General features: G+C 45.2%; 1 protein-coding gene across 2 annotated transcripts in view; it reads right to left on the reverse strand.

Annotated features, from left to right (window-relative positions):
* Nucleotides 1–26,102, reverse strand: part of galnt2 (UDP-N-acetyl-alpha-D-galactosamine:polypeptide N-acetylgalactosaminyltransferase 2) — a 75,093-nt gene that overhangs the window by 28,746 nt on the left and 20,245 nt on the right. The window contains exons 3-8 of one of the 2 annotated variants that reach the window (XM_055635100.1): nt 21,801–21,887; nt 15,057–15,210; nt 11,318–11,416; nt 8,114–8,181; nt 7,968–8,033; nt 4,446–4,567 (exon numbers count right to left, since the gene is read on the reverse strand). In XM_055635100.1, the coding sequence (XP_055491075.1) occupies nt 4,446–4,567; nt 7,968–8,033; nt 8,114–8,181; nt 11,318–11,416; nt 15,057–15,210; nt 21,801–21,887 (596 nt within the window). The remainder of the gene's footprint in view (nt 1–4,445; nt 4,568–7,967; nt 8,034–8,113; nt 8,182–11,317; nt 11,417–15,056; nt 15,211–21,800; nt 21,888–26,102) is intronic. The other variant, XM_055635101.1, reaches the window with a different exon arrangement.

Consider the following 26,102-nt stretch of genomic DNA (forward strand, 5'->3'; position numbering starts at 1 on the left):
CTTTAAAATGATGACAGGGATAGACAGAGTTGACGTGGATAAAGCTTTTCCCATTGAGAGTATGGATGATTCAAACAAGAGGACATGACTTGAGAATTAAGGGACAGAAGTTTAGGGGTAACATGAGGGGGAACTTCTTTACGCAGAGAGTGGTAGCTGTGTGGAATGAGCTTCCAGTGGAAGTGGTGGAGGCAGGTTCGATTTTATCATTTAAAAATAAATTGGATAGGTATATGGATGGGAAAGGAATGGAGGGTTATGGTCTGAGTGCAGGTAGATGGGACTAGGTGAGAATAAGTGTTCGGCACGGACTTGTAGGGCCGAGATGGCCTGTTTCCGTGCTGTAATTGTTATACGGTTATATGGTTTAATCACAGGTGCAGGATCATGAGACATCACATGCACAAATCAAAAGAACAAAATAAGAAATGTAGGAACTTATTTTTATTACAAAGAATGTGGCAAATATGTGGAATAAATTACCAACACAGATGGTTGCTCAAAAAGCTTTAATGAGTTGCAGGAAGGAATGAAACACAAATGCAATCGCGCTATAAGAAAAGCTTCCAGGAAACATGTCTGTGGGCTGCAGATCAAAATAACAACATCAGGTAGGCAAAGAGTTATGTTGCGAACCCTCCTGTGAGCTACTTTTCATGACCATTGCACATCTTTTTTTCCATTACTGTTTCAATACATACATTTGAATCGTTGTAAGAAACTACGAGCATGCTGCTATGTTAAACATCGTCTGAATAATCATACACATCACATCTACAACATCTCCCTCTTCCAAACAAAACTCTTAAACCTAATTTTCACACCCACGACTCCTCAGTACAATTTGCAGTTAGGAAATAAATCCTGGTTTTGCCAACAACGCCTACAATGCATGATCAAACACAAACTAAAATCTTTGCTGCACATTAGAATTAACAGCTTCCAGTCCAATACCATTCTTGTATTCTCCATTACTCAGTTCTATTTCTAAATTCAATCTTACTCTGTTGTGAATATAATGTCCCACATCCGCCTCAATTACTTCAGCTTCTTGATTTCCTCAAAACAAAACATAGAAACATAGAAAATAGGTACAGGAGTAGGCCATTCGGCCCTTCGAGCCTGCACCGCCATTCAATATGATCATGGCTGATCATCCAACTCAGTATCCTGTACCTGCCTTCTCTCCATACCCCCTGATCCCTTTAGCCACAAGGGCCACATCTAACTCCCTCTTAAATATAGCCAATGAACTGGCCTCAACTACATTCTGTGGCAGAGAATTCCAGACATTCACCACTCTCTGTGTAAAAAATGTTTTTCTCATCTCGATCCTAAAAGATTTCCCCTTTATCCTTAAACTGTAACCCCTTGTTCTGGACTTCCCCAACATCGGGAACAATCTTCCTGCATCTAGCCTGTCCAACACCTTAAGAATTTTGTAAGTTTCTATAAGATCCCCCCTCAATCTTCTAAATTCTAGTGAGTACAAGCCGAGTCTATCCAGTCTTTCTTCTTATGAAAGTCCTGACATCCCAGGAATCAGTCTGGTCAAAATAAATCAAGCAACATTTATTTTATTTTCGAACCAGAAATGTTTCAACCAGGAATCTCCTGAGGTGTGTTGTGCATATAGGAAAGGGGTCAGTAGTCCAATTTTGGACTGGGTAATCTGGAATTCTGGCCTTTCTTATACATTTCCACAGCATGCATTCTTTACCAATGACATAGTCCCCATCCAGTCAGGCTGAATGACAGACCAGGCTGCTAACTGTGAAGGGAGCACTCCTTATTCATTAAGGGTCTTTCCTCAACCACCTGGCCAGCACAATGAAATCCTTCATTCATTTTGACCCTCCTTTCACTGTGGAAGTACGAGATCGGTGTCAACTGATACACTTATTTCTCTCCCAATTAACTGTACAGAACAATGGTGCAACAGATTGTGATGTTACTCCATAATTCCAGCAGCACAAGTTTGATCGGGGCCTCATCTTCCTTGTAACTGCACGATGTTTTCCATTTACTCCTGTTTCCTTTCGCACTGCAATAACATGCTGGTAATTTAATCACTGCCATAAGCTGCACCCCAGTACAGGTGGATGGCAGGAAAAACACGAGGCACTGATATAAATTTAAGAGAATAAGCGAGTTTGGTATTCCAACTGCGCATGCCCAGCTCATAGGTCACTCGCTGTAAACATTGTTGGTAGCTGAGCAGCTGAACCTTTGTTTCATCTGTATTTTCCAGCTTTGATTCTTCTATGTAAGAAAATACTGCATTCAAACGATGAAATAGTTGTATTTATTGTTCCTTTGTACAAAGCTATGACCATTTTGTCGTTTTTATTGCTTTATGCTTCGGTGGGGTCGGGGTCGGGGTCGGGGTCAGGCCCTGGTCTCCGGCGTTGCGGGCGCTGTTGAGTTGCTGCTGGGCCGTCCCCATCCCCTCCTGGGTGTCCCGTTCCGGTTCGGGGGCGGCCGGTGAGGGGGGGTAGGCGCTGGTTCCAGCTCTGCTCTGCTCCCGTTCCAGGGGGGGGTCGGGGACCGTTGGCTGTGTCTCTCTCCTTGTCCAGTGGCTGTCGATTGGCCCCCTCAGTGCCAGCGGAAACCGAGTGCCGGTCATCAGCGGGGATGTACACGGGTGCTGCGGTGGCTCGGCGGGTCAGGCAACATCTCTGGAGAAGAGTCTCGACCCAAAACGTCACCCATTCCTTTTTTCCGGGGTTGCCGCCTGTCCAGCTGAGTTGCTGCAGCGTTTGTGTGTATCCCCGTTGATGGCCGGTGCTTGGCTTTTGCCAGCGCTGAGGGGGTTGGCCAGCGGCCGCTGGGTGGGACTGGGAGTGCAGCTGTCGGTCCCCGGCCTGTCGGGGAGCGGGTTCCTCGGGAGTTGGGCTGGAGTTGGCGCTTCATCTCCACGCTGACTGTGGGCCTGGGGCCGCCAGTGTCCATCCCCCAGGCGGGGATGAGACACTTGGGGGGGTGGGCGGTCCAGTGATGGTTCGGCAGTGCTTGCGGGGCCGGGGACCCGGGTTCGATCCTGGCTGCAGATGAGGCGCAGGTCTGTGTGCTTACTCTCCCCTGTCTCCCACTTGCATCTGCCCCCTCTCTCTAGCTGCTACACCCCGCTCTCCTGCTACCTGCCACACCTGTTCATCAAATATATTTTTACACATAACTTATGAATAAAGATAAGGATTTATACACAGTCTATACAGCCAGCCAGCGCTTTGTTCGCTTTTTCTTTATGGCGAATGACCTTTGACAAATCCCTTGATTCCTTGCGTTTTTCAGAATACCAAACTCGCTTATAGGTTACAGGGTAAGCAAGATGAAGAATGGGACTGATAGGATAGTTCTATGTTCTAAGGGAATAGAATAAAATAGTTTTTTTAATGTCAGGTATAGAGTACGGCATGGAAACAAGTCCTCCATCAATGCTGAAAAAAAATGTCTCCTTGAGTTTGGCTCTGTTTGGCCCATCTCTCTCTGAATCCTATCTTTCCATGTACCCGTCTTAACATAGAAACATAGAAAATAGGTGCAAGAGTAGGCCATTCGGCCCTTCGAGCCTGCACCGCCATTCAATATGATCATGGCTGATCATCCAACTCAGTATCCCGTACCTGCCTTCTCTCCATACCCCCTGATCCCTTTAGCCACAAGGGCCATATCTAACTCCCTCTTAAATATAGCCAATGAACTGGCCTCAACTACCCTCTGTGGCAGAGAGTTCCGGAGATTCACCACTCTCTGTGTGAAAAAAGTTCTTCTCATCTCGGTTTTAAAGGATTTCCCCCTAATCCTTAAGCTGTGACCCCTTGTCCTGGACTTCCCCAACATCGGGAACAATCTTCCTGCATCTAGCCTGTCCAACCCCTTAAGAATTTTGTAGGTTTCTATAAGATCCCCTCTCAATCTCCTAAATTCTAGAAAGTATAAACCAAGTCTATCCAGTCTTTCTTCATAAGACAGTCCTGACATCCCAGGAATCAGTCTGGTGAACCGTCTCTGCAGTCCCTTAAGTAGCTTTTAACAATATAATTGTACCCACAAATAGTGCGGTACAGTGGCACTAAAGGTAGAGTTGCTGCCTTACAGTGCGAGAGGTCCGGCTGACTATCTCCTGACTACAGGTGCTGTCTGTATGAAGTTTGTTCGTTTTCTTTGCAACCATGTGGGTTTTCTCAGGGCCCTCTGGCTTCTGCCTTCATTCCAAAGATGTGCAGGTTTGTAGGTAAATTGACTTCTTTAAATTATTCATAGTGTGTAGGATAGAACTAGTGTACGGGTGATTGTTGGTCGGTGTGGACTTGGTAGGCCGAAGGCCTGTTTCTACACTGTATCTCTAAACTATAACTAAGGACAGCTTCCTCTGGCAGCTCATTCCACATACCCATCATCCTCTTATTATCAGGTAATACATGGCAAACGTACTTGCTTACCTCAACTACCCTCTCCAGGAGCGGCTCCAGCCAGTGTTCATTACACTCACAGTGGCTGTCGAGAAATGTTAGAATGGCTGCTTGTGCGGCATCAGCTCCACGAACACGTGAGCGCATTAGCCCTGTCCGGACACAAAGGAAAGTAAAGTTCAACTAGTACAACTGCACCAATGTCTTGGAACCTATAACATAAAGTTCCAACTTCTACATTTAATTTCTTGACTGAAAAAGGCCAAAGTGCCAACAGCCCTCTAACACCTTATCTATCTGCGATGCCACTTTCAGGGAACCATGTTATCCTAGTCATGCAGCACAGAAAACGGGCTCTTCGGCCCAACTCGTACATGCTGACTAAGCTGCCCCATCTAAGCTAGCCCCATTTGCCCACATTCCTCTGAGCCATCCCAGCCCACGTATATGTCCAAATGTCTTTTAAATGTCCTTGCTAGAGGAAGTCATTGTATCTGCCTCAATTACATCCTCAAACAGCTTATTCCATATAGTCTGTGTAAAAATGTTGCCTCTCAGGTACTTATCTTTCACCTCTCATCTTAAACCTTGTGCCCTCTAGCCCTTGATTTCCCCTCTCCTGGGTAAAAGACTCTGTACATCACCCTGTCCATTCCCCTCGTGATTTTATTGAATTGAATCCTTTGTTTGTCATTCAGACCATTTTGGTCTGAACGAAATGTCGTTGCCTGCAGCCATACATGTAATAATAAACAACACACAATAAACACAAATTAACATCCACCACAGTGAGTTCACCAAGCACCTCCTCACTGTGATGGAGGCAAAAGTCTTAGGGTTACTGTCTCTTCCCTCCTCTTCTCCCTCTGCGCTGAGGCGATACCCCACCGGGCGATGGTAAGTCAGTCCCGCGGTTCAAGCTCCGCGGCCCGGGGGTGGCCGAAACTGCCGCCCTCCAGTCCAGCGGACGCAGCTGTTGCCACGGGAGCTCCGGAAAACAGGCACCAGCCTGTGACCTGCGAGCTCCCGACAATGTCGTCCACTGGCCCGCGGCCGAGCCCCGGATTCAGGTCGCCGCCGCCAGAACGCCGCCTCAGCCGCCGGAGCACTATAGAGCCATATAGAGCATCTCTATATGATCCTACCTCGACCTCCTGCACTATAAACCCAAAGTTTCCGTGCAGTTCCCGGAGGTTCCCGGAGGTTTTTGTCAGTCTCCCTACCTGCTTCTACTACCTGCAACCTCCGGCAACCACCTGCAACCTCCGGGAACCGCACGGAAACCTTGGGTGGGGCGCAAAGTCTCCAGAGGTTTCCGTTCAGGTTTCTTAAGTGGGACAAGGGCATAAGGAATAAAGTCCTAACCTGTCCAACCTCTCCCTATGGCTCAAGCCCACGAGTTATGGCAACATCCTCGTAAATCTTCTCTGCACTCTTTCCAACCTAATTGCATCTTTTCTACAGCAGCGTGGCCAAAACTGAGCAAATTACTCCAAGTGCGGCCTCACCAGCAACTTGTAGTTGCAATAGGTTGATCCTGATTACGGGTGCTGAATGTATGGAGTTTGCATGATCTCCCTGTTTCCGCCTTGGTTTCCTCCGGGTGCTCCAGTATCTTCCTGTATTCCAGATGTGCGCGTTTGTAAATTAATTGGCCTTTGTAAATTGTCTCGTGTGTAGGGTAAAACTAGTGAATGGGTGATCTTTGGTCAGTGTGGACTCAGTAGGTTGAAGAACCCGTTTTCATGCTGCATCTCTAAGCTAAATTAAACACCTCCCTCCGCTTCCTACCATGAAGCCAATTCTGCACATAATTAACTAGCTGTCCCCAGATCCCATGAGCTCTCCCGAATCATGATTTTATGCATCTCTATATGATCATACCTTAGCCTCCTGCAATACAAGGAATAAAAGTAACATTGGCAAATTTGCAGATTAAAAGTAACATTAGCAAATTTGCAGATGGCACAAAGCTGGGTGGCAGTGTGAATTGTGAGGAGGATGCTATGAAGATACAGGGTGACTCGGACAGGTTGGGTGAGTGGGCAGATGCATGGCAGATGCAGTTTAATGTGGATAAACGTGAGGTTATCCACTTTGGTGGCAAAACAGGAAGGCAGATTATTATCTGAATGGTGTCAAGTTGGGAAAAGGAGGCAGTGAAGAAAGCGAATGGCACGTTGGCCTTCATAACAAGAGGAATTGAGTATAGGAGCAAAGAGGTCCTTCTGCAGTTGTACAGAGTCCTAGTGAGACCACACCTGGAGTATTGTGTGCAGTTTTGGTCTCCAAATTTGAGGAAGGACATTCTTGCTATTGAGGGAGTGCAGTGTAGCTTCACGAGGTTATTCCCGGGATAGCGGGACTGTCATATGTTGATAGAATTGAGCGGCTGGGCTTGTATACTCTGGAATTTAGAAGGATGAGAGGAATCTTATTGAGACATGTTAGATTATTAAGGGATTGGACACGCTAGAGACAGGAAACATGTTCCTAATGTAGAGGGAGTCCAGAACCAGGAGCCACAGTTTAAGAATAAGATATAGGCCATTTAGAACAGTGATGAGGAAAAACCTTTCCACCCAGAGAGTTGTGAATCTGTGGAATTCTCTGCCTCAGCAGGCAGCGGAGGCCAATTCTCTGGATGCTTTCAAGAGAGAGTTAGATAGAGCTCTTAAAGATAACGGAGTCAGGGGATATGGCGAGCAGGTAGGAACGGGGTACTGATTGTGGATGATCAGCCATGATCACATTAAATGGTGGTGCTGGCTCGAAGGGTCAAATGGCCTACTCCTAATAATAATAATAATAATAATACATTTTATTTATGGGCGCCTTTCAAGAGTCTCAAGAACACCTTACAAAAATTTAGCAGGTAGAGGAAAAACATGTAAGGGGAATGAAATAAATAGTAGAGACATGACTAGTACACAAATTAAAGACAGAATTAAATTCAAAACACAATATGAGGCAATTCATGCACAGATGAAAAGGGGGGGGACGTGGGGCTAAGGATAGGCAGAGGTGAAGAGATGGGTCTTGAGGCGGGACTGGAAGATGGTGAGGGACACGGAATTGCGGATCAGTTGGGGGAGGGAGTTCCAGAGCCTGGGAGCTGCCCTGGAGAAGGCTCTGTCCCCAAAACTGCGGAGGTTGGACTTGTGGATGGAGAGGAGACCGGCTGATGTGGATCTGAGGGACCGTGAGGGTTGGTAGGGGGAGAGGAGGTCAGTGAGATATGGGGGGGCCAGATGGTGGAGGGCTTTGTAGGTGAGGACCAGGATTTTATAGGTGATCCGGTGGGAGATGGGAAGCCAGTGAAGTTGTTTGAGGACTGGAGTGATGTGATGCCAGGATTTGGTTTGGGTGATGAGTCGGGCGGCTGCGTTCTGGGCCAGTTGGAGTCGGTTGATGTAGGTGGAGCTGATGCCAAGGAGAAGTGAGTTGCATACTCCTGCACCTAGGAGTAGGCCATCTGTCTATCAAGTCTATTGTCCATTAAGTCTTTAAAATAAATCTCAAGAACAGAAACACAAGAACACCTTGACTCACCTTCACGTCTGTTATTTCGAAGAATTCGTACTTTCTCAATCTTTGACAACAATGTGCCGTCTTCAGCTGAAAGCAGTAACACACATTAAAGGAAAACATTTTAGGACAACACAAACTGTGAAAAGTTTTACAAAAAAATTACTTACGGTTGTCACTGTAATCATCGACCAAAATGATTTCTTTGATAAGATATGGTGAACTTTTTCTAAGCACACTGTAAAACAAAAATCATTCAACATTAAATGCAATAAAATATATGATTACTATTTATCAAACTTTGCTTCTGTTGTGCTGAATTACAGAACCCGTAAAGACCCCTGCTATACACTGTCGCTTGCTTTAATACAACAAGTCCTCCCCAGTCCTCTACGCTTGGTCTGATTCCTGAGAAATGCTCGTAACCCAGTTTGCAAATCGGAAATGTGGCCACCCGGAAATATATTTAAATAAAAAAAACAGGCTGACCATGGACAACAAAGTGTTTAACCCAACCATTCACAAAATTGCTGCAAATCGAGTTCCCACCCGACAGAAGATGCCTGTAGTCCCACAGGAGATAACAAATCCATCCTGCCTGTCTCCCAAACGTTTGATTGCATGTATGGGCTATACATAACTTGGGTGTTTGTAACCTGAGTAGGCTCTGTATCCTGTTTTAAACGCAGAATTAAGTGAAAAACTTGGCTGTGAGTACAATTTGCAAAGAAAAAGGTACTGAATAGCTAAGTATTTGCTGATACATCTGTTTTACCTTAAGAGTAAAAATGTATCAGTCCTTTATTTATCTGTTCAATTACATGTCCATTCATTGGAGTTAGGTGACTCCTAACTTTCAAACAATTATCCACTTCCCACTCATCAACCCACACTGGCCTCAACATCTTTTTAGGGCGGGAATTCCAAATGTCCGATACTTCTTGTGTGAAAAGTTCTTCCTGACACCACCATTGTGGCCTATCTGATTCCCATTTTATGGTTATACCACCTTGTTCTGAAATCTCCACTAGCCATAGGTTATTTCACTCTACTTATCAACACTTTTAAATCATCTTAAACACCTAATTTAGATCATTTTTTGACCTTCATAACAATCCAAACCTAATCACCTAACTCATTACCTAACCCTTCAAGTGCCAGCTTCATTCTGGTGAAACTATTCCGCTGCCCCACAAATGAATTCTTCCTCGCGGCATGAAGCCAAGAACTGAGGGCAGTATGCCATGTCGCCTAAATGCTGTTCTACATATTGCCTAACCCTTAATATCCTTGTCTAAAAATGAAATCTATTGATCTCAATGCTGAACTTGAATTGAGCAAGCCTCAATAACTCACTGTCAGCCATAACAAGAGGGCATTTTGTGGGTATGGAAGAAGGGGAGCAACAGCGTAAAAAGCTGCACCCAGACTCCCAACATGGAACTAGTGAGGCTCCAGGACTTAGACGACTCATTACAAATCCTCGCACTTGTTTTGGTGACATATTACAATTGGGAGGCCTACCTTACAATGCAGAGCTATCGTCTGCCTTGACTGTTCGAAATTCAAACCTTCAACTTTGCATTTAAAAAGTGTTCTTGAATCATAAGTCACTATGTTATTTTTGAGAGGCAGGCTGTAATAACAACAGCAGCGTGTAGCCACCGCAGTGTACCCCATTCATCCTTCTTTTTCTGAGGGATTTGAAAAGCAGTAACTGGTGAGCAAAAAGAAGCAGAATGAGGATGAAGAGAACTATTTTAAGATGCGTTTATTGCTGCAGTTAGGAATGCACTGCCCGAAAGGGCAGCAGAGACAAAGTCAACATTAATGTTTACAAGGAAATCTTTATAAAGCAAAGGTTGCACTAGCTATCGGATTAGAGCAGGTTAGCAGTATACTGTGGATAGTTCCTGCATAGAGCCAGCATCCTGTCAATATAGTGAGACCAAATTTGAACAAATGGGTTCACCAGTGTACATCAATAGTTTTTCACCACATGGCACCATGCCACGAGGCACAGAATACCGTGTGAGAAGGAACTGCAGATGCTGGTATAAATCGAAGACAGACACAAAATGCTGGAGTAACTCAGCGGGACAGGCAGTATCTCTGGAGGGAAGGAATGGGTGAGACGTTTCAAGTCGAGACCCTTCTTCAGACTTGACCTGAAGCGTCACCTGAAACATCACACAAAATACTTTTAGGTTTGGGGTTACCAAATTGTTTTCCTGCAACCAAGCAATGTCAGCCAAGTCACTACGATGCATGAAATAAGATCTACTGTCAATTATTGACCTGGTGGGAATAATTGCCTCGAGCATTACACACGCTGATGCAACACACTGAAAATAAAATTCTACACTGATTGTAACGAAGTTCCTCAAAGGCAAAATGTGTTCACCTCTCAGCCAACGGGGAACAAAGCAATCCACTCGCATTACTCAGCAGCTCAATCAGCTTTCAATAGCTGTACTCATAAAACACTGTTCCCACAATAATCTTACTTTGTCATCGTTCTGCTGACACTGGTGGGATGGAGAATGACTGGGATCTTGCCAATATTTACAAGACTCTCCCGCATTGAAAAGTTTGTAAACAGCCACAATAAGGAGACGGGGATTGAAAGAATTCCTTTATCCCTTTCACGTCTGAAACCTATGGAAATCCAATTCCTCTTTCAAGGTTCTCCAAAACAAACCACAGAGATTACATAAAGAGTTCCTGCTTTTCATGTGTGGAGTGCTCATATTCTATTGGCCAGACATGACCCACTATGCTCTGATATCTTGAAGTAGCTGATAATATTTCAGGGTTCTCCGCAGGTGTGCTCGGTTACTGCTTCAGTTTTAAAGGTTCGAGTAAAGCACCCAAATTCACATTTAGACCGGTTGATCTTCGCCATGCTTGCTAATCTACTTCAGATTTAGTATGTTCATCAGAGTTTAAATCCCTTCAAACATTTGGCTCTCCCTATCTCTGTTACGTTCTTCAGCTCTGCAGACGTCCACGATCTCACCAATCCTGTGGCTCTGAGGTTGAAATGTTACCGACATTCTATAGAAACAATAGTTTGAAGTCAACCAAAATGTAGCCCAGTTAATTTGTAATACCATCACCCACTGTCAGCTGTTCATGGCATAAACTTGAAATTCCTTCCCCAATTCTTTACATCACTCTTCTTCTTTAGGATACTCCTCAATCGGCTACCTCTTTGGCTGACTTTTTTGCTATCTGTCCTAATATGTGTGGTTTGGTGTTAACATTTGTTTTAACAGTGGAAAACATTCTTGTACTTCTTGATGGGTGCTACAAAAACAATGTTGCTGGTGTTTTAAAGTCAAAGTATTGTGCCTGACCTCTGTTATTCTTACCTGATAACAGTACGCAGCAACGCTGATCTTGCTTCATTGTGAAAGGTAATGATTACACTGGTTGCTATCAAGTCAGTTCTCCACTGCTTCCGCCGACACCTATCAGACAGGACACAACACACTGATCGCAATGTAGTATATTCAATCAATGCAGCTATTTATAAAGTAACTTCGTCATATCAGAATGGAAAAAAAAAAGTGTATCGATTAATCAAACAGGAACAAAAAACGATGATGAACATTCAACCTTTTGTGTTGTTAAGTGACTCATGAAAGGAACTTAGGTGATCTGTTGAGGTGATGGAAACAAAAATATATGCCCGATTTCCAAATACTTTAAACAATCAAGCAGAAATGTATGACTGTATTCAATAATCCAAAATAAGATCATTATTTGCTTATTTTAAAATGTTCAATAGATTTTTTTTAAATGAGTTGTTTTTGATTAGCATGCACAATACCCATCACTTAATAACCCATTAGAAAACACAGACAGGTCTTTATCATATACACACACACACACGTACATATAGAGGGTAATAGCACAAGATTTGAAAGATGATAGCTGCCTTTTCATGAAATAGTTTCGACTTTGTAGGAAACAGTGTTTTTCAAATGCTACTTGGGTAGCCATTTATCCAGCCTCTTGCGATCAACATGTGGGAAAAAGCAAACTTTATTCTTGCAAACCACAATTGGCCAGCAGAAACACTTAGGCTAAAAGTTTTACATCCAAAATTTATAAAAGATATGTTCTGCTGGTCACCCCCCAATCAAAGTAGTCCAGATTAAAGAAATACACCTTCAAGAATTAACTTGTGGAAAGCTAGGGAAGGCATGGATATTTGAATCATTGATAGCAATGGGCATGCTAGCAGAAAACTGGAGGGTGGCTAATTCCATGTCTTTATTTAAGAAAGGCTGCAAGGAACATAAGTACATTGTTCCACAGAAGTGGCAATACAGGTGGACCAGGCATGTGCCGTGAGTTATTACTCAGGGTAGGCAGTCAGTCGGCTTTTAAAAAAAAAATTAAATCGCGCATGTGCAGATTGTTCTCTTCTTGTTGTCATCTTATTGAATGACAATACTTGTTCAAGGGACCAATTGGAGGGGGAGTTCCTTTCACAGCGTGTGGAGAGTCTGGCCAGGGGTAAAGTTGCGGGGAGGGCAGGAGTGTTAAGTAGGAGGGGGTCGGGGATCATGCCAGTAACCCACTCACTCACCGCTGCCGCAGCGCTCTGGGCACGGAGCCACCTCATTATGGCCGGGGAAGGAAGCAGCTCGGATGGCTGCGAGTGGCCGCCAGGACACGACACCAGAACTGGCCGCAGCTTCAGCGCCTTCTGCAGGTCCGCTCACCCCTGGCAGTGGCTCCGTTGAACACCTTTCACCTGCCACTCGCCGACTTCGCTCATGTCAGCTGCTTCCTGCAAATTCCGGCAGCCGAGTAACCTCCATTGGTCCCTTGATCGCGCTGTCGGAATTTAAGGATTTGCGGGAAGCGGCCGACATGAGTGAGGCCGGGAGTGGCAGGGGAGAGGTTTTCAGACTGAGAGCACTGCCAGAGGTGAGCGGGGGCCGGCAGAAGGGGCTGAGGTGGCGGCCGGTGCCGCTGTCCGCTCCCGGCAGCCGCTCGCAGACACGCGAGCTACTTCTCCCCCCCGGCCACCATGCAGTGGCTCCGCGCCCGGACCGTCGCAAGTGGGTTACTGGCATGATCCCCGACCCCCTCCTTCTCAACACTCCTGCCCTCCCCACAACTTTACCCCACCCATACGCTGTGAAAGGAACTCCCCCTCCCCCCGGGGAAATACAGTATTTAAAAAGATATAGCACCAAGAAATGTACTTACCACATTATCGGTATACAAACTCCATTCCTCGCTCTTTGTTTCCTAAGATACTCTTAATAAAATGGCGATCCATATTTGAAAAACCCGCCAAGAAATGTGCGCTGCGCATGCGCAGTAGGCTGCTGTGCATGCACATTACTGCAAAGGCAGAATTTCAGCTGCCTTCAGCCCCGCTTGTCATTGACGGCTTGAAGCAGCACCGACGGCACGTGGGCTGCATAGACCTTCGCGTGTTACAAGTACTGTGCATGAAAGGCACGGAAAATTATGCCTACCTAAGAGATCGATCTCTTAGATAGGCATAATTCTCCCATGCCTTTACTATTTATATTTAATAATTACCATTTATAATTTTTGGCAGGGTATGAAGGCACCTGCCTGAGGTGGACAGCATGATGAAGAATCATTTAGCACATGTGCCTTCATCGGTCAGAGTATTAAATATATGAGTTGGGACGTCATGTTACAGCTATACAATATGTCTTTAAAAGCCACATTTGGAGTACCGTATACAATTCTGTTCCCTCTCTGCTATAGGAACAATGTTGTTAAACTGGAAAGGGTGAATAAAGGATTAGGAGGATAATGCCAGGTCTGGAGGTTTAGAGTTATAACGAGAGTATGGTTGGGCTAGGACTTTTTTTCCTGGAGCTTAGGAGACTGATGACTTATAGGGGTTTAAAAAATCATTAAGGGCATGGATGAGGTAAACAGCCCCAATGTAGGGGAGTCTAAAACTGGAGGGCAAAGGTTTAAGGTATGAGAGGAAAGATTTAAAAGGGACCCGAGGGACAACTTCGTCTCACGGAGTGTGGAGTGTATGTGGAACAAGCTATTAGTTAGAGGTGGGTACGTGTGGCATTTAAGAGACATTTGGACAGGTACATGGATCAGAAAGGTTTGGAGATATATGGGTCAGTTACAGGCAAGTGGTCCAGCTCAATTAGGCAGCTTGTTTTTAGCATGCTGTTTCCATGCTTTTTAGCTCAATGACTCTGAATGTCTACTGAATCACTGAAATAAACCATACATTAATTTCAAGGGTTCAGGACACCCCCAGGTACTTTATAGCTAAACAAGTGTACTGCATGAAATATAGCACTTTATTTGCAGACATCAAGATCCCACATGACAATCCAGAATTGACCTGATGTTATACTTTAGTGATGTTGGCTGAGAGAATGAATATTGATTCGTAAACTAGGGAGGACTCACTTCTTTCCCAGACCTCCACCCTCTTTCTCATACAGACACCAAAGAAATAGAGGAGAACCCAGTTCAAAATCATGTCCAGAAGATGGCAGATCTGATTGTGGTGTTCATTCGGTATTGCAGACAGGACATTGCGGAGCTGCGGTTCGTGGAGCTCCCAACGCGGGCGGCGCTGATCAACATCGCGGAGTCCTGTGACCACGCCCGGCTCAGCCAGTGGACTCGGGAGCCGCGGACTGCGATGGAAGGTAACTGATCTGGAGGTCCGGGCCGCTGAGGATGTTCTCCGTCGGGGTTCGGCGTCGCTGTTCCATCGTCCCGGCGTGTGGGCCTGAGCATCGGGCCGCCCGTGGCGGCGACTGCGGGTGCTCGGGAGGCCCCGACCACGGGTGAACATCTGGGAAGATCGGAGGCTGGCTGGACTATGGTACCTTCCTCAACTTTGGTGCCACTGTGTTGTGTTGTGGTTATGTTGTGTCGTGGACTTCTGTTTGTGCTTTTTTTTAATCTTAATATGTTTTATTTATTTATTATTTATTTATTTTTATGATACTTGACTGTAAGGAAAATTCATTTTGTTGTCTCTAATATGAAATAATGACAATAAATTGAATACAATACAATCAACCAACAATCTTTCGTCTTAATCAAGAATCTGACGTGTCTACTTACTGATCGTGCCTGGTGTCGGGAATATTTCTATCCATCCTCAGCTTGTCACTTTCTAGCTGATTAAACTTATTCCGTGCATATGCATCCTGCCCTACTTTTACTAAAGTGGCCTCGATATAAGCCTCCTGATTGAAGTCTTGCCATTTCACTTTCCCTGTAGATCAAGCAAAAACATGTTTTAAAATCAAACACAATCTTGAAACACTTTGTGCCTACAGTTTAAGGATCAAATTACGGTCTCACAAGGGCAACCTTCTCCATTTACCTCTGTCATTAAAACAAATCCTGTCAGTTTAATTCAATTTTAAAGCTTTGGTTGACATTTGAAAGACAGAAAGGTCAATATATAAAGATACACTTATTCGCAGTTTGTATGTACTGGCTTCAGACTGAAACTTTCATCTGTCAGCACACCAACCTGTTTTAAATCTAAAGTCAAAATTCCAAGGTGATCCCTGGTAAATAGCAGAAGGGGCCGGGATTAAATCACTGAACATTAAAACTAGGAAAAGCCATGTAAACATGTGCGTAGTGGAACAATCTACAATCATGTAAGGGGCAGAAGAGTAGCGCAGCTGGTAGCGATGCTGCCTCACAGCACCAGGGATCCGGGTTTAATCCTGACCTCGGCCGCTGTCTGTGTGGAGTTTGCACGTTTTCGACGTGGCCACCTGAATTTCCCCCAAATGCTTCGTTTTTTCTCACACATCACAAAAACATGCAGCTTAGTAACTTAATTGACCACTATGTATTGTCCCTAGTGTGCAGGCTCATGGTAGAATTGAGGGGGAGTTGATAAGAATGCGAGAAGAATTTAAAAATGTGGTAAATGTAGGATTAATGAAAACGGGTGGTTGGTGGCTGTCGCTGACTCGATGGGCCGAAGAGTTTGTTTCCATGCAGCGAATCTCTATAACTCAACAGAAATAGTGAATGCAGGAAACACTCAGCAAGTGTGACTGACTGCCTTTGTGGTAAGAGAAACTGAGTTAATTAAACATTCGCTCTCCGCCGATGCTGCCTGACCTGTTGAATTCGTCTAGCATTTTACACTTATGTTTCAAATTCCCAGTTATTTAAAACAAAAATTTATACTGGAACTTTGTAAATATGTGTTATCAGCAAGTTCAAATCAAAAACAAATGCAGATACCAGAAAGCAGAAAAGAAAAAAAAATACTGGAAATGCTCAGCAGATCTGGCAGTAACTGTGGAAGGAGAAACAGTGAACAGTTCAGTTCTGGGTCTCTTTGTCAGAACTTAGTGTGGAGTTGGCACGTTTTCCAATTGACCACTTGGGTTTTTCCCAAGTGCGCCGGTTTTGCACCAAAGACATGCAGCTTGGTAGCTTAATTGGCCACTGCATTTTGTCTCTTCGTGCGTATGGCGTGCACAGCCTAAAGTTGGAGGACAACTTGTTCTATTTGATCTTATTTGATTGTGCACGCCGGGTTGATTGCATTTGTCGAAACAGGGTGGACCACGTGAAGGTTGCAATCTTCCACCCTAGTGCGAAGGCCAGTGATAGAATCAAGGGGGAGTTGATAAGAACATGAGAAGCTGCAGCTTGCTAACAGACCTGAAACATTAACAGTTTATCTTTCCACAGAGGCTGCCTGACCTGCCGAGTCTTTTTCTTTTGTCTTTTTTTACTTCAAAGATCTAGTCTGCTACATCCAACTCCCAATCTCTGGGACTGGTCCCATGGATAATGCCTTAGTTCTAAATATCGTAGAATAAGGCACTTTGCATTGATTTGTTTCTACGACAGGCAGTTCTACGAGTAAATCAGAGGAAACAAATGATTCCGAGGCAAATCAGCCACAGCAACTGAGAAATATAATTTTAGTTAGTTAAAAAAAATGAAATGGGAAGCTAATGTTCGTAATGTAATGCTGTATTGCCCTCCCAAACCCAATCTGGTTGAACAATGTGTGACTCGTTGCAATGCGTGTAGCGATATGACACGCATGCGTGGAAGCGGGGTTCTTCACGAAGTCACTCACGTGACTCCGAAGTAAAATCCCACAAAGTGGGTGACTTTTAACTGCCATCCATACGGATTTATCAAACTATGAGGGGAAAAAAGAGTACAGCTTAAAAGACTACCAGGTTTTCATCAATCACCAATCAGGACAAAGGTGTAATCATCCACTTCACTAAAAGCTGGGGATTAGTGTCTAAATTGGGACCAATATCTCACAGAGAAGGAATACTCACAGTCATACTCACAGTCTAAAACCAACGTTTCTAAATACAATCTATGGATCTATCACAAGGAGCTTCACACAGTTAAGAGTGGACCTCAAAATGTTCTGCGAGTTTGGTAACCAGCTTGGAGGGGATGATTGCGTTAAATCCCGAGCTGTAATCAATGAATAACAGCCTGACATATGAGTTTTTGTTGTCCAAGTGGTCCAGAGCGGAGTGGAGGGCCAGCGAGATCGCATCCACCGTTGATCTGTTGTGGCGGTAAGCGAACTGCAGTGGGTCCAGATTTTTGTCGAGGGAGGAGTTGATTTGCGCCATGATCAACCTCTCAAAGCACTTCATCACCACAGACGTTAGTGCCACTGGTCGATAGTCATTGAGGCACGTCACCTTGCTCTTCTTGGCCACTGGTATAATTGATGCCCAATTTAATAATGATAAATGCGAGTTGTTGCATTTTGGGAAGTCAAATCAGGGTAGGACCTACATAGTGTTTGGCAGGGCTCTTGAGAATGTTGTAGAGCAGAGGGATCTAGGAGTGCAATTACATCTTTCCTTGAAAGTGGCGTCACAAGTAGATAGGGTGGTCAAGAAGGCTTTTGGCACATTGGCCTTCATCAGTCAGAGTATAATGTACAGATGTTGAGAGGTTATGTTACCGTTGTACATGACATTGGTGTGGAATTAGAGTATTGTGTTCAGTTTTGGTCATCCTGTTATAGGAAAGATGTTGTTAAGCTGGAAAAGGTGCAGTGAAGACATGAGGATTGACAAGACTTAAAGGCCTGACCTATAGGGAGAGATTGAGCAGGCTAGGAATTCACTCCTTGGGAGTGCAGGAAGATGAGGGGTGATCTTATAGAAGTATATAAGTTCAAGAGGGAGATAGGGTAAATGCACAGTCTTTTACCCAGAGTCGAGGAATCAAGAACCAGAGGACAAAGGTTTAAGGTGATGGGGGAAAGATTTAAAAGGAACCTGAGAGGCAACTTTTTCTTTGCACAAAGGGTGGTGGGGATATGGAAAGCACTGGCAGAGGAGGTGGTTGAGGCAGGCACTATCACAATGTTTAAAAAAACATTTGGACAGGTACAATGATAGAATAGGTTTAGACAGATATGGACCAAATGCAGGCAGGTGGAACTAGTGTAGATTGAGCATGTTGGTTGACATGAGCAATTTTGGCCGAAGGGCCTGTTTCCACATTGTATGACACAATGGCACCAAGGCAATGGAAACAGACAGAATCCTGCCTGCCTGTAGCACTGTTCACAAGCTCCACAACTGGTCACCCAAGCTGTTCCAGTGCCATAACAATATTGGCACCGGTCCAACACAGTGGAAAATAGCTCTGTATGTCATGTCCACGTTCAGCAGAATAAACATCCTTGGACTGCTTTCATACTGCTCAAAGGAAGACAATCTAATAAGAGACCCTAATCAATGCTTTTGATGTACAATTGCATCACCAGAGACAAATCCATTACTATCAACGTTCCAGAATTCATCAATGACCATAAACTCAATTAGACCAGGAAATGAAATACAATGCTTACAAGAGCAAGTCAGAGACTGCGTTTACTGCCGTGTATAAAGCCCCTGTCCCACTTAGGAAACCTGAACGGAAACCTCTGGAGACTTTGTGCCCCGCCCAAGGTTTCCGTGCGGTTCCTGGAAGTTTTTGTCAGTCTCCCTACCCAGGGCCGGATTTACCTATAAACTATATAAGCTTAAGCTTAGGGCCTCGAGGTCTAGGGGGGCCTCCGGCCAAGGCAGGACACCCACCGTTCAACTGTGGGCGGGCCCCCCTCTCTATCTCTCTCTCTCTCTCTCCATCTCCCCCCACTATCCGTGTCCGGGCCGCCGGGCTCCGCTCGCTCCTCATCCGTGCAAGGCGGCACGGTAGGCCGCCTTGCACATACGCATTGCTGCGGCCTGCACGTCCTCCCCCCTGCACATGCGCACAACCACGGCCAGCACATCATTGGCCGCCCTGCGCATGCGCACTGCAACGGCAACTGGTCGGGGCTGGGCACTTTCTCCCTCGCTTTGAAATGTGGGAGATTTGACCGCCATGGCTGCCTCGCCACCAGTGCTGAAAACCAATGCGGAGGGGGCCTCACAAGTGGAACAGCTTAGGGCCTCTCTTCATCTAAATCCGGCCCTGTCCCTACCAGCTTCCACTACCTGCAACCTCCGGCAACCACCTGCAACCTCCGGGAACCGAACGGAAACCTTGGGTGGGGCGCAAAGTCTCCAGAGGTTTCCGTTCAGGTTTCCTGAGTGGGACAGGGGCATTATATACCTCCCAAAGCCTCAAGACTGTGTTTTTAATCTACAAGGGAGAAGTCAGAAATATTATTCGCTTGCCTAAATAAGGCTAGCTCTAAAAGAACCAAGGACACACACATGAATGCAACAAGCTGCTGGGTGTCTGGCAGCTGATGCACCTCCAGCACCAGTACATTGTAACTACATTATGAACCATCTGTAAGACGGTATGTTCAACAGTTCTTCCCAAACACATTAACTTCAACCCCACGATTAAAATTGGAAACGTTAAAATAGCTAACACATTTCCCCTCCAAGTTACACGTCTTCCTAAATTGGAAATGTATCATAATCTATTTATTTTCTTTGAGGGAGAAATGTTGGAACTCATTTGGGGAGTAGCTTCACTACAGTGCTTCCAGAAGGCTGCTCACCATCCCCTTTCTAAGGCCAATTATAGAAGGGCAATAAATATCAGCCTTGGCAGCAATGTCCCCATGTCATGAAAAATATGCAATAAAAAGGAGGCATTAGCCCTACAGCTATTTCATGTCCAAAATACCTAGGCATGCAGCAGAAGTATTCATCTTGGCTTTAATCTTTTGCATGTTTAGCTGGTAAAATAGTGATTTGAAAAGTATTCTGCTTTTTAAATAACTATTTTATCAACTTAATATGCAATCCTTTGTTGGATTGTTTTACTTCCTAATAAACTGAAGGTTGGCATGTTTGCTAAGCAAATAGACAGCTGTTGGGTATTTACGTGTATTGTGTGCTAATTTGCAAGGTGTTTATGACTAAAATTAGTCTATCAGTGCCTCAACATCTACAGCTGGTACCATAGAACATAGAAAAGTACAACACATCATGCCAGACATGATTACAAGACAAACCAATCTTTTCTATCTTAAACATAGACACGTTGAAAATAGATGCAGGAGTGGGCCGTTTTCGGCCCTTCGAGCCATTCAATGTGATCATGGCTGATCATCCAAAATCAGTACCCCGTTCCTGCTTTCTCCCATATCCCTTAATTCATAGAAACATAGAAAATAGGTGCAGGAGAAGGCCATTCGGCCCTTTGAGCCTGCACCGCCATTCAATATGATCATGGCTGATCATCCAACTCAGTATCCTGTACCTGCCTTCTTTCCATACCCGCTGATCCCTTTAGCCACAAGGGCCACATCAAACTCCCTCTTAAATATGGCCAATGAACTGGCCTCAACTACCTTCTGTGGCAGGGAATTCCACAGATTCACCACTCTCTGTGTGAAAAATGTTTTCCTCATCTCGGTCCTAAAAGATTTCCCCCTTATCCTTAAACTGTGACCCTTTGTTCTGGATTTCCCCAACATCGGGAACAATCTTCCTGCATCTAGCCGGTCCAGCCCCTTAAGAATTTTGTAAGTTTCTATAAGACCCCCCCTAAATCTTCTAAATTCTAGTGATTCCATTATTCCATTAGCCCTAAGAGCTGGATCTAACTGTCTTCCTGCACACTATCATATCCCCCCATTCCCTGCATATCCACGTGCCTATCTAAAAGCCTTTTAAACTCTACTATTGTATCTGCCTCTATCACCCCTGACAATGGGTTCCAGGCATCCATCATCCTCTGTCAAAGAAATGTCCTGCGCATCTCCTTTAAACTTTACTCCTCACATCTTAAAGCTTTGTCCTCTAGTCTTTGATGTTTCCACCCCGGGATAATGGTTCTGAATGTTTAGTCTGTCTATGCCTCTCATATTTTCATCATAAGATCAGGTCTCCCCTCAACCTCCTGCGTTCCAGGGAAAATAATCCAAGTTTGTCCCACCTCTCTTTGTAGCTAATACCCGGCAATCCAGACAGCAAGCATTCTACTAAATCTCTTCTGCACCTCTCCAAAGCCTCCACATCTTTCCTGAATTGCACACAATACTCGCAATATCAGAGGTTGGACAAGTCAACAAGTGGATGGGCTGTGTGGAGGACAGAGAAACTGAGGAGCTGAAAAACAGATTAACTATCAATTCTATGATATTGTATCAATTTAAGGATTTACTAATTTGTCAATATGTGTACCTGCTCAGGATATGCAGCTACATCATAAAGACTGAATTAATTGATGACCATGTCCCTTTACTACCTTCTTGGGATACAGAGGTAATAAATCAAGTTTCTTATCAATGCCAAATACCAACATCTATACATGGTCTTGTAATCATGGCATTCTGTTATCAAACAACTTCAAGGTCTAACAGGAACTATAATGTTTTACCTTTATGTGGCTGTTCAAAGATGTTAGTAATTACTAGCTTTTGTTCTCTATCTCTTCCCTTTTCCTTCTTGACATGTCTAACTCCATCTAAGAGGATGGGTTACAAAGAATATCCATTACAAGTCCAATTTTCTAATATCACACCACACAAAAGGCAAATAACTTACCTATTATCAAAGGTTCATTGTGGGCTAGTGCAGTAATTGTGGAATTACAGATTATCATTGTTTTAGTTGCTGTTTTCATAATTACTATAGGTGCACAACCTTTTATCCGAAATTCCAAATAACGAAAAGCTCCGAATAGCGGACATTTTTTCGGTCCTTGAAGAAAGGTCCTTGAAGACGTTCACCGAGGGCGGCCCGCAGAGGTGACAGCGGAACCTCCGGTCGGTCCTCGAAGAAAGGGGAACTAAATCCCCATTCATAAAAGAGAATGTGAGGGTATATTGTGCAGGAGGGTTAATAATTGACAATCTCCTGCTGCCTGCCCGCTGAGTTAAAAAGTTCCTACGGTAGACTCACGATACACAGTGTATCGTGAGTCTTGCGTGGGAACTTTTTAACTCAGCGGGCAGGCAGCAGCAGATTGTCGCTCCCTTCAGTTTCACCCCACCTACACCCCTCTGCTTCCCGGCCATGTGTGTGACCCCTTCCCTCCCCTCTCCAGTTTCCCGCCCATTGCACCGGCGTGGGGGCTTTGCACTGTCTTCACGTCGGCAATGCCAGCAGGTCAGTGCCAGTCACCGGAGACGTCAGGACCAATGGGCCACCGACCCCCAGGCCCACTGCAAGCACAGAGATCCCAGAGACCCACAGCCAGCAACAGCCCAGCCCCGTTCCAACTTCAGAGGAACACACTTCCCGTAGGGACAGAAGCTGATGGTGTGCAAGGTACGTCTTGGTCTTGGGGTTGCAGATGAGGGGGCGCAGCTCGGGCTGTGATGTCTCCGGCCACCCCCCTGTACAGGAGCTGAGACTGGGAACTGTACCGCCCTTGCAGGTGAGCAGGAGAGTGAGGTTGTTTGCAGTTGCAGAAGGAGGGGGCAAGGGCTGTACAGTTCCCAGTCTCAGCTCCTGTTCAGGGGGGTGGCCGGAGACGTCAGGACCAACGGGACACCGACTGCAAGCACGGAGATCCCACAGACTCACAGCCAGCAGCAACTCTAGCCCAGCCCCGTTCCAACTCCAGAGGAACCCGGGTTGCGGATGAGGGGGCGCAGCTCGGGCTGTGGGCGAACTGCCACTTGTCGCTGTAGCGGCCCATCGGGGAGTGGGTTCCTGTTGGTCCTGACGTCTCTGGCCACCCCCCTGGACAGGAGCTGAGACTGGGAACTGTACCGCCCTTGCCCCCTCCCTCTGCAACTGCAAACAACCCCACTCTCCTGTTCACCTGCAAGGGCGGTACAGTTCCCAGTCTCAGCTCCTGTACAGGGGGGTGGCCGGAGACGTCAGGACCACCAGAAGCCGCTCCCCGATGCGCCGCTACGGCGACAAGTGGCAGATCGCCCACAGCCCGAGCTGCGCCCCCTCATCGGGATACCGACCCCCAGGCCCACTGTAAGCACGGAGATCCCAGATCAGCAACTCCAGCCCAGCTCCGCTCCAACTCCAGAGGAACACGCTCCCCGTAGGGACAGAAGCTGATGGTGTGCAGGGTACGTCTTGTTCTTGGGGTGGCGCAGCTCGGGTTGTGGGCGAACTGCCACTTGTCGCCGTAGCGGCCCATCCGGGAGCGGATTCCTCTGGAGTTGGAGGGGGAGGGGGGTATTGTGCTGTTTGATCGCCCCCTGCTATCCCAGGGACAGGGAGACACAGCGGCTTTTGAGAATGGTGGGCAATCACTTCCAAAGTTCTGCCCACACAGTCAGTACACCTCTCCTACACTTGTCTCCCGCACTAAGATCATCTCGCTGAGAATGATCCCAGCCTAACCCTCCCTATTCTCTCCTATTCTGCAAGAAAAAACTACATTGAAGACTCAAACTCGCGATCGAGTAACTGCCGGGATCGAGGCGCAAACTCGCGACCTTGCGGATATGAGCCGAGCACTCTACCACTGAGCCAGCCGTTAAAATCTACACTAAAAATCTTCCATTCCGAAAGCCGAAAAAGTCCGAATTACGAAATGTGTCTGGTCCCAAGGCTTTCGGATAAAAGGTTGTGCACCTGTATTACTAATTGCTGATAGAGTCATAGAGTTATATAGTGATACAGTGCAGAAACAGGCCATTCGGCCCAACTTGCCCAACAATGTCCCAGCTATACTAGTCCCACTTGCCTGCGATTGGTCCATATCCCTACAAACCTATCCTATCTATGTACTTCTCTAACTGTTTCTTAAACAATGGGATAGTCCCAACCTCAACTACCTCCTCTGGCAGCTTGTTCCATACACCCACCACTCTTTGTGAGAAAAAGTTACCCCTCGGATTCCTATTAAATCTTTTCCCCTTCACCTTGAACCTATGTCCTCTGGTCCTCGATTCCCATACTCTGGGCAAGAGACTCTGTGCATCTACCCGATCTATTCCTCTCATGATTTTGTACACCTCTATAAGATCCAACCTCATCCTCCATGGAATAGAGACCCAGCCTACTCAACCTCTCCCTATGGCTCACACCCTTGAATCCTGGCAACATCCTCCTAAATCTTTTCTAAACCCTTTCAAGCTTGCCAAAATCTTTCCTAAACTAAACACAATATTCTAAATGCGGTCTCACCAACGTCTTATAGAACTGCAACATGAATTCCCAACTTATATTCAATACTCTGAGTGATGAAGGCTAAAGTACCACCTTTTTGACCACCTTATCTACCTGCGACTCGACCTTCAAGGAACCATACATCGATCATTCTTCCGCCCACCTGGCCAATCGATCCAGATCCTACTGCAATCTTTCACAACCATCTTCACTCTCTGCAAAACCACTCACTTTTGTATCATCAACAAACTTGCTAATCTTGCCCTGTATGTTCTCATCCAAATCATTGATGTAGATGACAAACAGTAATGGGCCCAGCACCGAACCCTGAGGCACACCACTAGTCACAGGCCTCCAGTACAAGAAGCAATCTTCCAACATCACCCTCTGCTTCCTTCCATGGAGCCAATTTGCTACCCATTCCGCTATCTGCATGTGGAGCTAACAAGCCTCCACCAACATCCCTCAGCAGACTCCACGACCACTTGTATCATTCTGTTTTTCTTGATCTCCACTCTATTACAGACATTTCCTTTGTTCTCTCCATTCTATGCAGAAATATTATTGATTTCTCATCTCTGATGGAATGCCATTGGCCTGTAATGTTAACTTTGTTCCTCCCTTCAAAAATGCGGGCAATACTCTAGGTTAAGCAACATTTTCTGTTGATATGCTCGCATGGTCATTTCCAAAAGAGTTACCAACAATTCGTCCTTCCATGTTCTAAAAGAAACAATTATGAAACAGGTTTAAACATGTATTTCCTGAATATTGCAGAATTGCAGAATATTATACCATTCTCAACAAATTGGAAGGGACAAAGAAATATTTGAAGAAAAGGAAACTTTCATATTGCAATGATTAATCTGCATGAAAGAAACTGGGATATTTCACATTTACATAACTGCATTGAATCACCTGCATACTATATGTCTTATTAATTCACAATTTTGGGGGAAATTGAACTGTCAGCATTAAAAAATAAAGCTTTACACACTGGATACAAATCAAACATTTTGCTATAATGCACAAAATTCAAAGTAACTTACAATGGATAGCATATTTAGATTATGCTCCTTATGAGTTAAATTAACTGGGAAGAAAAAACAGGCAAGCAAAAGGAGAATTAATAAAACATAAGGAAAGCTATTAATATTTAAGGTTGGAGATATGAAGAAAGTCGGCAAAGTTGGAAACGTGAGAAAGGCTTAAGTGCAAAGAAATGTACTCAAAAACAGAAAAAAGGGAATAAATCGTCTATAAAGAAGAAAGCACGTAATTGGAGTGTAAGAAGAGGGCAGAAAGTATTTGTAATCATAAAAAGGATTATAACATAGGAGTCCATTCAACCCATCAAGTCTTTACCAGGCGTTTACCCCACTAATTTCCTACAAATGATTCCCTCAAACATAGCCATTTACTGAATTCTACCATCCACCTGCACTTGGGGTCATTTGCAGTAGCCAAATTATATCTCAGATAGCACACCGTTGGGATGTGAGAGGAAACTGGACCCCCCACTCTCGAGAAACACATGTGGTCACAGGGAGCTGTGCAAACCCCATACACAGCACCAGAGGTCAGAGGTCACCTACAC

Source organism: Leucoraja erinacea, chromosome 5 (assembly GCF_028641065.1).
Source record: "Leucoraja erinacea ecotype New England chromosome 5, Leri_hhj_1, whole genome shotgun sequence".
Classification (NCBI taxonomy): domain Eukaryota; kingdom Metazoa; phylum Chordata; class Chondrichthyes; order Rajiformes; family Rajidae; genus Leucoraja; species Leucoraja erinaceus.